The sequence below is a fragment of the Rattus norvegicus genome, chromosome 18 (assembly GCF_036323735.1).
Source record: "Rattus norvegicus strain BN/NHsdMcwi chromosome 18, GRCr8, whole genome shotgun sequence".
Taxonomy (NCBI): Eukaryota; Metazoa; Chordata; class Mammalia; order Rodentia; family Muridae; genus Rattus; species Rattus norvegicus.
In genome coordinates, this window is record NC_086036.1 from 41,638,232 (window position 1) to 41,654,538 (window position 16,307).

Consider the following 16,307-nt stretch of genomic DNA (forward strand, 5'->3'; position numbering starts at 1 on the left):
GCTATGTGATCTGAGACAGCACTTACAACTCTGAGTTCTCTCATCAGGTTAGAGACCACGACAGAAGCCCTTTCAGGTTAAAATGTCTAGAAATCAGACTCTAGGAAGTAGCCAATCTTAATTTGATTGATAGATCACTTTTTAACTTGCTTTATGTCTTAAATATTTAAAAAAAAAAACCTCATCATGAAATCCTTAGCATAATTTTAAGGACAGGCATAGGGTATTCTACCTGTGTCCTATATACTCCGTGTGCTGCTGTACCTCTGCAGTGACATCAAGTGTGGTCTTACCACACTTGTCATACACATGGAACACTGAAAATAGAAACTGAAGGCTCACTTTCTTCTTCCTAAACTTCAATTGCATCTGAGAGACTTTAGGCTGTCCAGTTACCCCACCACTCCCAGCCTCCTGGAGCACTATTAACGTCACTGCTGAAAATTATTTGGGCAAAGACCAGTGGACGATGTAAAGTAGTCTGATAAAACTTCTGAGTGCTAGACAGCCCTAAAGTCCTCAAGGCTACTGGGGAAAGAAAACAAATATGGTATAGATATTTAATTGACTTTTGATTTTATGTGATAATAAGTTATTCTAACAAAATGGTACAAATTCAAACTCAAGTTTATTTTCGATTTCATAGAGGTAAGAAGCATTCCATCATCGCAAATGAATACCAGCCAACAATAAATTCAACAGATTTCTCCTGTAAAATATCTACCATTATGTTCTTTCAGTCACCTCTTACTAGGCAAAGCTAGACACGATCTTTTCCCTTTCCAAGTGACATTGTTCATAAATCAATACGTCCCAGCTTTCAAGATGTAAGGTGGTTTTCTAAGCCTGTACTGTGCATAACTCACTGAACATAGTACTCTGTGAACTATTCCCTGCATTAACTCACTGCAAGGGGCGCAGGGAAAGGGGATGTCCCAAATTCACATTCTCAGGCAGAAGACAAGAAGTGACCATGTTGTTCCACAGCATTTTCCATGGCACACATGGCTGAGGACTACTCTGAAGCACATTCTAGGGCTTAAGAGTTAAAAATGAGGCAGGTGCAGTGGTGCACAACTATAAGCCTAGAGCTGGTGCCCAGGAGCCTGAGGCAAGTCAGCCTGAGCAACACAGCCAATCTTAAAAGCATAACAAAAGGGTAGTATTTCAGGTCTTCAAGGTTCTTTTCTTTTGATGAAAAATACATTTCTATCATCACCTTTGAAAGCAAACACTTGGAATCCTTGCACACTTCAAACCCTGTAATCCTCTTTACACACCATTTATTGGAATGCTTTTTTTCAGAGAAGGGAAGAAGAGCTGATTTTATGGTTTTTGTGACAGTCTTACTCTGTAGCCCATATAGTCTTAAACTTTCAACCTTTTGTCTCCACTCCCTCAACGCCAGGTAAGAATGCACAGTAGCCCTGTGTGCTCTGCTTTAAGACTCCTGTGGAGCTGGGTGAGCTTCACGGACAGGCACATCAATCTCTGAGTTCCAGGCTAGGCAGATCTACATCATGGGACCCAGTCTCAAAAGCAAGTTTGACATAAAATATGTAAGAAAAAGGTCAAATGTCAGCTTAAGCAATGGCTAGCCTAACATTACCAGTGACAGTTGCACTTTATTGTGATTGGACACTATTTTTCAACCATTATCTCTGAATGCTTTCAATGTGGACGACACATTATGAACACTCAATGAATGCTGGGATGCAGCCCAGCAGAACTCACGCCTTGAGTGCACAAGGCACAGGGAATGATCCCTAGGTCTGCAAAACTACAAACTAAAAATACAGAGATGAGAGTGAGTGTTGGGATGAAATGGGAAACTTGGTGCTGCTTGGTTTCCCAAGTCAGCTTCTCGGACACAGAAGTAACAGTGGGAATACACTGAGTAGGGCTCTAGAAGCTTTTTGGGGTAAGTTCTTTTGCAGTTCAGTCTAGTTTTGAACTCGGGGACCAATCCCCTTGGCTCACGTTTCCTGAGTGCTGAGATTATAGGTGTGGATCACAATGCTCAGGGTGAGGCTCAAGGACTGAAAAGAGTTGCAATTCATTTGCTCGCAATTTGTAAAACTGCTTCCCTGCATGATTAATTTTAAACTATGCACGTCCCCTAAGTCCGCCAGTGTGTCAATACAGCTGCTTTCCGGATTACACATTAACTAGAAATTAGTTCAACAGTCTTTCCTCCAATCACCTGGCAAAGATGTCAAAACTGTCAAGACTTTCTGCCAACTGGCTGCCCTCTACTGGACAACTTTAGAATCAGTGCACTTTGTTTTACAAAGCAACAGATAAATGTAAACATTCTACATCCCAAACACATCCTGAATAAGTTAAAAAACTAAATTACCTCAAAACACAAGCCCTTCAGTAAATTAGTTTTTATCATGGAATCAACACAGTGCCAATCCAATAACTTCAGTCATCCTGAGACCCTGTAGTACATATAGAATTCCAGTCTCCTTTCTAACCCTAGAGGTAGATCTGAAACAGGAAACAGAAGTGTGGGGGTAATACACATACTCTAATACCAATCTCTCATGATGATTTTATGGTGACACAAATCTCATTCAATAGTCTATTTACCCTACGATGTTTTCTTACACATAAACACATCATAACAGATTTGTGCTGAATATGTGATAGTCATGTAAGTCTCTTCCCACAGCATCAAAACTTCTCTGAATTTTTTTCTTCTGTGAAACATCAAGTTGTTCATTTGTGGCTCATCCCCATGCCTGTGATTTGCAGTAATGTAGGACCAGTTTACCATCACTGCCAAAACACTACAAAAAAGAAAAAGACAACATATCAAAACACTAATTCCGTTAGATTAGAAGGGTTCTATTGGGTTGGTGAGATGGCTCAGCAGTTAAGAGGTCCAATTCCCAGCAACCACAGTGGCTCATGTCCATTTATAAAGGGATCTGATGCCCTCTTCTGGCATGCAGTTGTACATGTAGACAGAGCACTCATACATTAAAAAGTTCTATAACACACTAACTACCCTTTTTAAAAGATGCCTCTTCCTATCACATGTATCAGTATTTATAAACATTGAACAAGACCAGGCTGCCTCAGCGATGGGCTTAAACACTTTCACTGCCTTCACAAGCTCTCTGAGCACGAGGCTCTCTCAGCTCTTCCCCAGCTGTGCTAGCGTATCCATTAGTGACTATTGGCAGGAACCAAGACTGGCGAATAAGATCATTTTAGTGCATTTTAATCACTTTTTTTGGTGCTCTCAAATATAGACAGTAATGAATAATGCAGAAACGATACAAATTAGACAAAATTTCTAAGAAAAAAAAAGATAACTTTTAAACAGAACTTATTCCTTGACTAGTAAGCTTAATTTAGTAAGACTTTACTCTGAAGGTGTTCACGGTATAACAGAACAAGGTTCTCTTTCTCCATTGATAACTAAGATGGCATGCTATTTCTTATAGATGTGAAAATAGACATGGTACCCATGGGATGAGGTTACCTACCTCATATAGAGTCCCAACTTCTTGGTCTGGGGAAGGGGCAAAGGACTGATTCACATAAATAAACTATAGGGAAGAAAGAAAAAAAATGGATTCAAAATGGTATCCTACAATTCAAGGCTTTGTTCCCAGCCTTTTGTAACTAAGACATTTTTAAATAATGTGTGCATGTGTGTTTGTGCCAGAGACTGACCGATACCAGGTGACTTCCTTGATGGGTCTCTTGCCTTATTTTTTGAGACAGAGCCTCTCTCTGAGTATGAAGCTCCTCTCCTGGCTAGAGAGGCCGGTCAGTGAGATCCAGGATCTACCTCTCCCCACCGGGCTCTGAGGCTACATGTGTAAGTACAGGGCCCTGAGTTTATGTAAGTGCTGGAGACTTGAGCTCAGGTCTTCATCTTTGTAAGAGGAAGGCACTTTATAGACTGATCTATTTCCTCAGAAAAATACGTTTTAAGTAAATTTTCACAAATAGATTTTGAAAGAATACTCAAGACACTATACCAAAATGCACAATGAGTTCAAAACAGCCTAAACAGTGAGACTACCTCAGAAGAAGAAAAAAAAAATCCCACTGAGCTATAATAAAGCCTAAAATTTCTTCTAAATATTTCACATATGTAGGTACACTTGATACTAGGCATTTTCCTTGGGTATTTTACCTACATTTTCTTTCTTTTTGACTTTTACTTCTTTTAAAAAATTTCAGGGCACTGAAGTTCAAGCTGGACAGTATTAAATTACTTGCAGACAAAAAGAATTCATTGTTCCAGACTTTAGTTAAATCTGTTTTAAAGTATTTCTAGTACTTAAAAATTTCCTAAGATATTAAAGCAAAAGGTCACAGTACTAGAGATGCTTTTGATCAACTTTTTCTTTCTTTCTTTCTTTCTTTTTTTTAGAAATAGAAAGACACTAGAAGGTAACATCCAACATTTACCTCAAGATCTAAGAATAAAATATTTAAGGCTTAATAATCTTGTTTCTCTCTCTCTCTCTCTCTCTCTCTCTCTCTCTCTCTCAACAGTATGTTATTGATACAACAACAACAAACATTGGTTAATCTTTTCTCCTTCAGTAGTGAATGAGGCAATTAAGAGCCCTGGACCTAAATACAAATAACATTTCATAGCCTATCCTATGTATATGAATGGTACTGAAAAAATCTCATGGGGCTACTCAAAAGACAGCATACATTCCAAGTAATAGATAATGCCGAGCATAACTATAACTATGTGTTTTAGTGATGACTTAGTTACTGAGGGATCCTCAGTCCTATAAGATCCTACTTTCATGCAATGTGCTGTTTTAGTTTGCATAACCATACTCTAAGAAGTTCACACAAGAACAAAATTGTCTAGTAATGCATTTCTCGAAACATCTACATTGTTAAATGTGAGTGCTTGATATGCAAGCATGAAGACTTGTGTTCTATCCCTCATGTACTCCATCAAAAGCTAGGCAGGGTAGAACAAGCTTGAAATCCTAGCACTGGGGAGTTAGAGACAGGTTGGACCCCCAGGACCTGCTGGCTGGCCAGACTAGCCCACTTGGTGAACTTTAGGCCAATTCAACTGTCTCAAACAAAACAAAACAAAACAAGATGAATGGCAAATGAAGCATGGCACTACACCCAAGGTTCTTCAAAGAAACAAAGCCGTTACTAAAAATACCATCCCAATGCAGTGCTTCCCATAGACTACACTTTGAAATAAGAGTATCCACCTCTTAGTTCTTTCATTGTATGTGAAAGATATATTGTGTACCTGAAGAAAAGGGGGACAAAAGTAATACTGAATTAAAGTATATTAAACCCTTTTTGCATGACTATTCAGTGATAACTTGAGGAAAGTAAATAAAACCCCAGGATTTAAAAGAAATTCCTGGATGACAATGTTAAGGGCCATCAAGCTGACTTGACAGGGTCAGGGCACTTCCTGATGACCTGAGTGAGATATTTCCAGAAACATGGTGGAAAGAGAACTCACTTCCAAGTATTGTCCTCTGTCCTCTGACTTCTACATGCACACCCCAACCCCAACAGTCTTAAAAAAAACTTGAGATAAAAAACAAAAAACAATTTTTAGGCTGCAAAGTGAATCCAAATTTATCTCATTCCAGAGCTTCTTAAAGAAATCTTCTGAGATATAGGTCTCACCATATATCAATGAACAAAAGCAATGTGCAGCTTGTGAGCACATGTGTTACTCCTGGCTACCCGATGCTACTGTGAATTTTATAGCAAGCAATCATGACGGTGTTCATACCAACTGCTCCGAGGCCAGCAGTCTGAGGAATTTTCTGATGAAGTCGATGAGTGCTTGGACAGTCCGGGTCCGCTCCACAGCCCATTTCTTCGTTTTCATTATGGGAGTGTCTCCTACAGCCTTCAGCAGGATGTCAACTTCAAACGACACAAAAGACAATTGTCCTGAGACAGCTGATGAGAGTATGGTGCCCAACGGTTCAGAAAGCTTAAACCTTTTCTCTTCATAGTTCCTGTAATTAGTACTCTGGAGCTATGTGAGAGACATACAAATATTAGACTCATGCACTATTTTCACCCTCGATCTGACAAAGTTCTCCCTACAGGATTAAACTTTAAGACACACTTTAGCACAACAGAATTCCAAAGATAAGAAGCAGAACTGGCCATGATATAAAACAATACCCAAACAGCCAACAGAAACAAAACTCTCACCCTTTCTCCCTCCTCACTGTGAAAGGAAATTATACGAATTTAAGGTTTAAAAATATAAAATTAAAAGAGTAAGCCCCAAAAGCCACAAACTCAGGAGCAGTAGGCCATAAAGATAAAGAAAAGAAATACAAATGGGGTCTCGAGCCCCAACAATGTCAAGCAACCAGAGCTTCCAGGGACTAAGCCACTACCTAAAGACTATACATGGACTGACCCTGGACTCTGACCTCATAGGTAGCAATGAATATCCTAGTAAGAGCACCAGTGGAAGGGAAAGCCCTGGGTCCTGCTAAGACTGAACCCCCAGTGAACGTGATTGTTGGGGGGAGGGCGGCAATGGGGGGAGGGTCGGGAGGGGAACACCCATAAGGAAGGGGAGGGGGGAGGGGGATGTTTGCCCGGATACCGGGAAAGGGAATAACACTCGAAATGTATATAAGAAATACTCAAGTTAATAATAAAAAAAAAAAAAAAAGAAAAGAAAAGAAATACAAGAGAACTACTTTGCTTATCACCCAGTGTGAGTAACAGTTCTTTGTTCTGCCCCTGTGGTGTTTATTTAAGCCCCTACTTGTGCTTTCCAGCCATTGCGTCCTACAGAGAGCACTCCAAGAAACTGGCGGCCCAAGCCTAACCAGAGGTGTTTCAAATACAGATGCTTCATCAATTTTGACAAACTTTTAAAAATAATGAGGACCTGAAGACCCTACCCTTCTCCTGATTTAGTAGCTCTGTTCCAGGAACCAGGGGGCCATAAAACCTTCTGGCGTCCCCTTATCTCCTGGAGCCATAAAACAATCCTGTAACTTGTGGTGCCTTCCCCTTTGACATCCCCCATCCCCTGGGCTCACAGCCTCTGCCTTTAAATGCTCTTTCTCCCAGCCTCTCGGGGCGACACCTCTGTCTCCTGAGTGGGATACATGTCGGCCCAGAGACCTCTGTAATAGGTCTCAGTAATAAACCTCACTTTTGCTTATTACATCCAAAATGGTCTCTCTGTGTCTGGGGTCCGCAATTTCCCAAGACTTGAGTAAGGGTCTCTCTGCGTGGGATCTTTCAACTGGTGGTAAAAGGAGAGCGAAGGTTTAGCTGGTACTGCTGTAGCCACTGTGACCTGGTATACCTTTTTGGAGAGCAATATAGGAATATATATCTAACATATATAAGGCCTTGACTCAATAACATACTACTTAGTCTTAAAAAGCTTGAGATTTATTTTTACAGGAAAAAGCAGTAATTCATATATTCAGCATGCACATACAGATGGGATGAACTAAAGTATGAGATGCTTTATGACAGAATTTATAGAGAACAGACACATTCCAATCTGGGTCCAAACTGTGGCTCTGCCACTTGTTAGAGCTACAAGCTTTGTAATCGTTCATTCTCAAAACCTTGTAACATACCTACCTCCTCTAAGGTTGATGGGACCATTAAGTGAGTTAATGTCTGTACACAGCAGTACCCAGACCATGACTTAGTCACTGAGCTTTAAGACTGTAACATAGCTGTTTGAAAACACATAATAAAAGCGGCTAAGAGTTTAAGTTGACAAAATGTGCAAAATAGAGATCATGTGTATACAACCTCAACTTCATTAACAAAGTATTACAAACACATATTCATATTAGTATCAATATATATCAAAATGTTTTCATAATAGTAACATATGGCTTTTTGTAAATACCAATTTTTGTATACATAATTTTACAATAAAAGAACTATTATTATTTTAAAAAAATGCAGTCAGGGGTCCCAAAAGAAGTTTCAAAGATTCAAAAAAATATACGTGAGCCAAGATTGACATCCTTCATTAAGCTTATGTCCTTTTAAGAGACGTCTATAGCAAACAACAGCAACCACACTTATTTGCCCCATTTGTTTGTATTCAGTTGGGATCAAGTTACCCACATTTCCTCTTGAAGCCAGGCGTAGTGATACAGGTTTTTGCTTTTTTTTTTTTTTAAAGATTTATTTTATTTATTTCATGTATATGAGTATGCTGTTGCTATCTTCAGACACACCAGAATGGGACAACCATTACAGATGGTTGTTGAGCTACCATATGGTTGCTGGGAATTGAACTCAGGACCTCTGGATAAGCAGCCATTTCTCTAGCCCATGATACAGGATTTTAATCCTAGCCTCAGGAGGCAAAGGCAGATAGTTTCAGGAGATCAAGTTTCCTCCAGAAATAAAGTACGGGCTCCCAGAACATATGACAAAGTTTACCTTCCTAAAGAACAATGTAGGTACCCTTTTGTTATTTTGGAAATATTAGAGGAGTTGGAAAGGAAGAAAGGATTTTGGTTAGCCTATCTTTCATACCTCTGTCTCCAGTTCCCTCAACCCTCTGGAGCAATCAGATATCAGTAGCAATTAGGCACTGAGTTGTACTACTGAAGAAAGAAAAGCCAGAGGGCAAGAAGCTGGAGAAGTATTTATAATAATTATGGCTGCAGCCTTAACTCCCCAAATGATCTGATTGTAGCTCAGAAGCCTGGCTACATGCTAGCACCAACTGGAGAACAGTTAATATACACAGCAATCAAACTGAAATATTTTGCAAAGTAGGACCTTAGCACTGGTATTCAAAAGCTTGGTCAGGTTAAGTCTGTTAATGTTAATACTGTGCCACCAGGATCCTTTCCATCAAATTGTCTACAAAAGGATAAAAATAGGAATTCAATCCGTCAAAACCAAACCAAACAAACAAAACAAAAAAAAGTAAAGGAAAATATAGATTCAAATAAAGTCATCTCAGGCAGTATCTTGGATTATGGGTCATTTCCTAGTGTTCTCTAGTACACCAATCATCAGTGTGAAGGACTAGACTATTGACTTACACATTTGTATTTTTATTTGTTTATTTTTTGAGGGAGCACAGGCTGGCCTTGCACTCAGAGATCTGCCTTCCCTAGGCTGCTGAGTGCTGGGATTAAAAATGTGCCAGCCTCCAGTTTCCATCTTAAGGAAACCTCTCAAAGTCAGCTCCATGCAGTTAAATGAAGAAAAAAAAATTTTTTTTTAAAAGTTAACGGTGGTGGTTCTCTTTCTAAATACTCATAGTAGTACATCATGAATATAGACAGAGTTCCTCTAAATGCAAAGTCAGCCTTTTTTTCTTTCTTTCTTGTTGAGCTGGGTATTGAACTTGTAGACCTTTTGTGATGTTCCACTACTGGGCTCCATATGCCTGCATCCCCCAGGAGCAGTGCTGGGAGACAATTCTTCCCCCAGGCAACATAAGCAAGGTGGCAAGATCGAGAAACAGAGACCACACCCAGATCTACATTTTCTATCTCTGAAAGGAGAACAGTTAAAGACAAGGTTTACTTTTTCCTTGAAGTATGTTTATTTGTTGATTTTTCTTACAGTCAACTCTAACTCGACAGTGTTCAGTGCAAGTTAATCTAAACTCCTTTACTTTCCAGGGGCAAGCACAACCCTGAGACAATATGGAAGCTGAAGACAACTAGTTCAAGTAATTCAATGATGTACAAAGGCAGGAAAAGTTAACAAAAAGGTAACACCTACACCTTTACTTTTCCCTTAGCATTCTTCAGTGTCTAAAGTTCCAGGATTTTTGTTCTTGTTCTAAAGAATGAATTAATATTCGGTTGGCGTAAATCCGTATCGAGACTTCCAGTAACCGGTCTTTTGATAAGTACATGGAGCTACCGAGATCCCACTTGGGGCTCCCCACCTTCAAAGCCCAGACACTTTAAAAGGTGCTGACGATAAGGAACCTGGGTACCAGGATCACTTAGGCACTCAAAAGGCGTGAAGAACAGTAAGCACTTTTGTGAAATCCGACCAGGAGCCACACATCCTTATACATTGCTATTATGTCACCATATCTTACAGGAATAAGTCTGTTTCCTAAACCTAATGTACGTTGCAAACCATTTTCAATCTAAATTGCACTTGTAACACCATGACATATGCCCACATCTTTGCCTTGCTAAATTCCCGAACACCCGTAATGACTCACTCCCCTTCCGTAAGATGTATCCTTGCACACTTATCTACCCTACACATGGCCTTGACACCTGAGTCCCCTACTCTTCTGTCCAGATGCTAACATCAATTGTCTTGGCAGTTGTTACTCGAACCCTTACCCATAAAAAGGACCTCAAAAGCCAGTGAGGGGCTCTCTAAAACCCCAATTTGGGAGAGGCAGTTGTCTGGCCAGTCCCTTGTGCATTTCTAAATTTAGCTTGGTTTCGTGAGACAGCAGTGCAAATGTTCCGTCCCCCGCTCGGGTCTAACACTTTTGCTCAATTCTAAGAGTAGAAAGTGCACCTCTAGGATGCGCCCTTCTTTAGCTTTTGCCACTTTACGGGCCACCACTCTTAGAAACGCTATTAGGTCTCTTGTCTCCGCCCACAAACGGATGTTGACATACTTTTTTTCTTGGTGTCTCCGGGAGGTTCCTCCGTACCGGGCGAAACTGCAACCGAAGACGGGGGCTCTGGGATGGCTGTTTCTGGGGAGAGCTCCAAAAGGCTCTCGCCCGCCGCAGCAGCCGGAGCCGCGGGGAGCTGCAGCACAGCCTCTGGGTCTTCTGCCATCTTGCTTGCTGAGCGTCGACGGCGGAAGTGAGGTAAGAGCGTGAAGGGGTTGGACCTTGCTACACGAAGCGTCGTGAAGCAGGTGCCGGGCAGGTGGGAGCCGGATTAACAGTGAATTTTGGGATGTCTAGAGAGCAGTCCATATAGATAGTCTGTTGGAAACACGATAGTTACCGAAGTATAGAGTGTCATAGAGTTCTGAAGGGCTTCCGTGACGAATCTCTGTGAGCAACCATATGACCACGTACCCCTCCGGAGAGTTGGCTGGTCCGGGAACGCTTCCGTTTCCTCTTGGCCTGCCCCGCCCAGGTCCCGCCTCCAGGCCCCGCCCCTCGGCGCGGGAGCGCGCGCGCGCGTGCGGGAGGGGGCGGGTGGGGAAGCAGCGGCAACAAGCTCCCGGAGGCGAGGCTCACGCGCCCGCCCCCGCCCTGGCCCCAGCGCCCACCCTGTCGGCCCGGCCCAGCCATGATCAAGGCCATCCTCATCTTCAACAACCACGGGAAGCCGCGGCTCTCCAAGTTCTACCAGCCCTATGTGAGTATGCCCCTGCCGCGGAGCCCGGCGAGAGCCGGCGCAGGGCAGCGCCCAGCGGCTTCCTCGCAACGACCCTCGCGCCGCCGCGGCCCTCCTGGTGTCCGACTTCTCGCGCCGCTGGCTGTCAGCTCGGGCGGTGGGGAGCCGCTGCCACTCCCCGCCGGCCGCTCGCCGTCAGTGGGCGAGGCGGTTTCTCCGCCTCAAGGGGCGCTGCCCACCTGCCGGGTACCTCAGCCCGGCTGTTTCCTGTCGGGGGACCGCAGAGGGTAGCTGGCGCCCAGTCCCGCTCCCGGTCCCACTCCCCCTGCCCAGGTTGTCTCCGGTGGACTGATTTCTGTCGTCCGCGGACAGATGGGCCACCGTGTCCGCCCTAATCCTCTCCGAGCTCAGCAACTTTGGCTCGCTGCTCGCCCTAGCTAGTCTGTCCAGGGTGTTTCCATACGGAAGCATCCGAAGCCCAGTGTGACTTCCAGGTGGCTATTGGGAAAAAATAAAAAGATTAAGCAGGGGCCTGACTTCTCTCTTGGACTTTTAACCTACTGTCTGAATTTACTCTTGAGATAACTGGCAGCATACGTGGTTGACCCATCAGAAAGGGATGCTGTGTCTGGGAATTAACGATTTCATTTTGTATGGCTTTTCAAACCGGAACATACAGACATTTACCCTGGGTTTTAGTTTAAACGAAGTAGCATCTGTGAAAGTTCTCTTCTAGAACTGTGAACATTGTTTAATATTGCTAGGAGCAGATGACTTTAAAGTCGCGAAGATAATTTGTAAGCGTTTGAGGAGAGGTAATAGGTTTCTATGCCTTACCTGAGGGCAAAACTAATACTAGGTCACACACTGAGCTGTCATTTGTAGGGTGAATGTGAGCTATGTAGCTGTCTTGCTGTCTTGGGGCATTTTGCTTTTATAGCCAGACATGGACTTTCAATTTAGTGTTGAAAACGTGCCAAGACCAACACTTTATGCGGATGGCCCCAGATGGAAATTATTCCTGCCATTAAAAAGGAAACGTGAAAATGTCAGTTTGCCTAAAGTGATAATGCAGACTGTGGAGGTGTTGGTTGAAGTGAGAAAAGGAGCTGCCTCATTTCCTTAAGTCGCTTTGTTTTCCCTAATGACAAAGAACACTTTGCTCTACTTTTGTGTGGGTTTTAGTGTGCTATAACTTAAATATTAATGGTCTGTTTAAACATTCTAGATCATTCTTGAATCCAAAATAAAATAATAGTTGTTCCTTCTAAAGAAAACAGTGACATTAAAATTGACATCATTACCTGATTACCTAAAATGTTAATGAGCTCTCATTGAGTCCATTTGCTGTGTAGAAAAGGTATGTTCCCATAGTGAATCAAGTTGAAAGATTTTTGGTTTTTTTTTATATATTTAAATTTAGTAATTGTTTTGGCTTGATGGTGAAGACCTGTAATTCCAGCTACTCAGAAAGCCGAGGCAGGAGTATTGGAAGTTTAAGGCCCAGGCTACTGAGTTCAAGGCTAGCCTGTGAAATTCCCTGAGACCTTGTCTCAATTCAAAGAGTAAAAGGTGGACCAGTGATAGTGCATCTAATGTCCACAAGGCCCTGGCTTCAGATCCTAGTCATAATTATTAAACATTATTCAATTATTCAGTTATTAAACAGAACAATGCATCCCTTGGCCAATCTATAATATAATGGTAATCACTATATAGGTGGTATTAAATCATGAAGTATTAATTTAACTTGAAAGTCTAGAAATACAACTATCTTTTACCTTTAATTATTAGGTAGCAGCAAAAGCCTATTCAGGAAAAGGAGGCTGAAGGGGCTGTAGTGTAGTATTATTTTGGCTATTGCCTGAGTGAAGGTGCTGCTGGAAGTGTGAAGGTTTCTAGAAAGTATACTGGCTGTGTAGAAGTGGTACACCAAAAGCTGTTTCTTTGTGTCAGTCTTTACAAATTTCATTTTCCCAACCATGTGCTAAATTGTCTCTCAGAAATAATTGAGAGTAATTTATTTCTTTGCTTCTCACACTAAACAGTAACCTGTGAGGGCAGATAGTAATTTTCATCTATGTATTTCATTGTCAGTTTGTCATGGAATGTGTACTGGAGGTCTGCCACATGTAGGCACTGGAAATGAACAAACACATCTACCTTCTGCTTTGTGGCTGCAACCATGCCTAGTAAATCGCCTATGTGATATTTCAGGTTTTAATAGTAATAAGTGACGTGGAGAAAAAGCAAGGCAAAGTAGGGAATATGAGGATGGAAATTTAAAATAACGAAGTCAGTTAGATTCTCACCAAAAAGTAATTTTTAAGCAAAGTGTTGAATGTGATAAGAAAGGCAGCCTTGCAGAGAGATACCTAGGGGAAAGGGCATTTTCTATGGTGCAAAATGAGTATACAGAGCCTGATGGGAAAGTTGAGTATCTGAAGAGTGGACATCAAGAATCCAAGCACTGCAAATGGAGGCTGTTGGGAAACATTGCTGGAAATGGCATTTGTTTGTGTAGGTCGATTGAGTGCAGACCTTTTGCATTGCCTGAAATTCCTTTCTTTTCTTCGTGACATGTCTAAAATAGAATTTTTATCCTCTGTCTAGCCCCAGACACCATATTCATATTTCTGAAGGAATTTACCTGCTGCTATTCTTGTCTTAGAATTCTTTTTTTTTTTTATGGTATGGTATTCTGTTCCACTGCCCATAATTTCTTAGGCTATCCTATAGAATTTTTGATAGAAGTTATAATTTAAGTATTTTTTGTTACCTCTAGCCATCAACAGTGAGTCATTAATGTATTAAACTTTTTTCAAAATTAGCTTTTATTTGTGTGTGTGTACATGTGTCTGACATTATATGCATGCACGTGCCTGCAGAGACCAGAAGGAGTGGGTTCCTCTGGAACTGGAGTTTCAGTTGGTTGTGAGCTGCCTGAAGTAGGTGCTAGGAACCAAACTTGACTCCTGCAAGTTATACTAATATTATACTAAGTTAACTAATGAAGTTACCACAGTAACTTCACCCATGCTTGGGCATCAGGGCTGGCAGGATGACTTATCTGTTGAGACCTTTACTGCCCAGCCTGATGACCTGAGCTCCCTCCACAGAACCCACGTGGTGGAAGGAGAGAACCACTCTTTCATGTTGTCTCTAATCTTTTAGTGTCTCCTTCACACAAGTAAGTTAATAAAATGTTTTTTAACTTAAAAAGAAGTAAGTATATATTCAGAAAGACCAGCAGTTTCAAGTTAAGTAAATTAAGCAATATTTAGGGATGTTTCTAGGCTAACAGTTTTGAACCCTGGCAGGTTGCTGGGGTTCAACATTTACAGTTAATACTAACAGTTTAAAAATTGCTTCACTCTGACAACGTGTTTCCCTACTATGATGGGTTTTTATTCTACTTTTAGGCTTCCTCAGGATGTAACATTTGCGTGATTATCTCTACTCATTTGTAGTGTAGGTGGTGTGCTGTAATAGCCTTGGTCATGCCTCTCAACTGGTGTGTGTCATTTGTGTCACAGGAGGAACATAAGCATTTTGCTAGTCTTGCTAAAGTTTTGGCTCATTCTGCTAGAGTCAGATACCAAGAAAGGGTGGGTTCAGTTCTTCCTCTTTTGTTTTGCCTTCTGTTTCTTTGAGATTGTCATTACAGAAGTTCAGAATTCATCTCTCTCTCTCTCTCTCTCTCTCTCTCTCTCTCTCTGTGTGTGTGTGTGTGTGTGCGTGTGTGTGCACGTGCGCGTGCAAGTATGCATGCCCATTTTTTCTTTCTAGGGATGCTTAGCCACAGCAGTCTAGCATGGTAACTTTTTTTTTTTAATTTAGAGAATACTTTATTAGTTTTTGTAATCAAACCCACGTATATAAGACCTTACATATTTAATACAGTGTGTTACCCCTGTACAAATGGAAAAAACTTAAGTTCACCATTTCTAGACCAATATGGCTGTTAATTTCTGTACAGTGCCAACTCAACACAGTAAACGGGGATACTTTTTTCCAAAGTTGACAGCACAGGTAAAGTTTCAAAAAATTCAAGTTATATATCTGTATATATATATTTATATGTATATAAAAAGACCAATAATAGCAGTGTTATGCATCAACAGCAGCAACAGCTTTTCCAGGTTCTGCAGTCATCTGAACAAAACTGTAGAGACATCCAGCATACTCCATTAAAAAAAAAAAAAGTAAAAAAACAAAACCCGAGAAAACAGCACAGTTCTGTTACTCTTGTGGTACCTGGCACCATTTTTTTTTTTAAAATTAGCTTCTCAATTATCATCTGGAAAGAAAACATTCTGAGCAACATCATTAAAAACAGCTCTGATAAAGCACGGTCACTACTACGTATCATAAAGCAGGTACAAGCTATTTTACATCCACAGAGGTATGATACAGTACTGTCCTACATCTATAATACTAGAGGATACAATTTAAAAGGCATTATTTGAGACTTGATTCTACTTTTCCAGCAGAGGGCCCAAAGGATGGTGTGACACAGCTTTGTAAAGAAACATACTCTAGACAGGATTTCCTTTCACTAGTGGCACAGTTCTAAGGATTCATTCTCTCCATGAATGTCAGCTAAAACCGTTATTAAAAAAAATGAAATATCCGTAGAACAAAACCGTATAACCACCAGATTCACATGAAGATGACCTAGTGGAGACAAGCTGGACCTCACCTTACCAACAAGCTATCAAATCTGTTATGTTTAAACAGTGAGACCTCCAAGGAAGGAGATGCCAAGTAGTGCTTCAAAGCTTCGGACCACAATCAAACACAGCATCCTTTTCAACAGAAGCAGAAGCTCATCTGAATATGCTCATGGATGCTGACATCAACATTTAATCATCTCCTCACTCATCCAGGAAGAGGGGGAGATCAGTTACTACTGTACTTTATTGTGTTCAACCAAATCACCATGTTACAAAAATAGCAAGCTGCCATAATAAAAAATAAGGCTCCTCTATCCAGCACCAGATAGCATCATTTTACTTTCAA

General features: G+C 41.2%; 2 protein-coding genes across 9 annotated transcripts in view; one reads left to right on the forward strand and one right to left on the reverse strand.

Annotated features, from left to right (window-relative positions):
• Positions 1–609: 609 nt before the first annotated feature.
• On the reverse strand, positions 610–11,080 carry Atg12 (autophagy related 12). Of its 4 annotated transcripts, none has more exons than XM_039096964.2 (5): positions 10,607–10,746; positions 7,609–7,706; positions 5,765–5,901; positions 3,501–3,563; positions 610–2,795 (listed from the first exon to the last, which is right to left on the reverse strand). In XM_039096964.2, the coding sequence occupies exons 2-5, from the start codon at positions 7,670–7,672 to the stop codon at positions 2,736–2,738; spliced, it is 324 nt and encodes a 107-aa protein (XP_038952892.1). In that variant the 5' UTR covers positions 7,673–7,706; positions 10,607–10,746; the 3' UTR covers positions 610–2,735. The 4 variants fall into 4 exon arrangements, with proteins under 4 accessions (XP_038952892.1, XP_038952891.1, NP_001033584.1 ...); XM_039096963.2 differs by having other exon boundaries at positions 5,765–6,016; NM_001038495.1 differs by lacking the exon at positions 7,609–7,706 and having other exon boundaries at positions 10,607–10,787.
• Positions 11,081–11,089: 9 nt separating this feature from the next.
• Positions 11,090–16,307, forward strand: part of Ap3s1 (adaptor related protein complex 3 subunit sigma 1) — a 68,901-nt gene continuing 63,683 nt past the window's right edge. For 3 of the 5 annotated variants that reach the window (NM_001398642.1, NM_001398641.1, NM_001398640.1), the window contains exon 1: positions 11,142–11,306. In NM_001398642.1, coding sequence (NP_001385571.1) covers positions 11,238–11,306 — 69 coding nt within the window. In that variant the 5' untranslated portion in view covers positions 11,142–11,237. Of the gene's footprint in view, positions 11,307–16,307 lie in introns of all 5 variants that reach the window. The other 2 variants (XR_005496019.2, XM_063277281.1) reach the window with 1 other exon arrangement.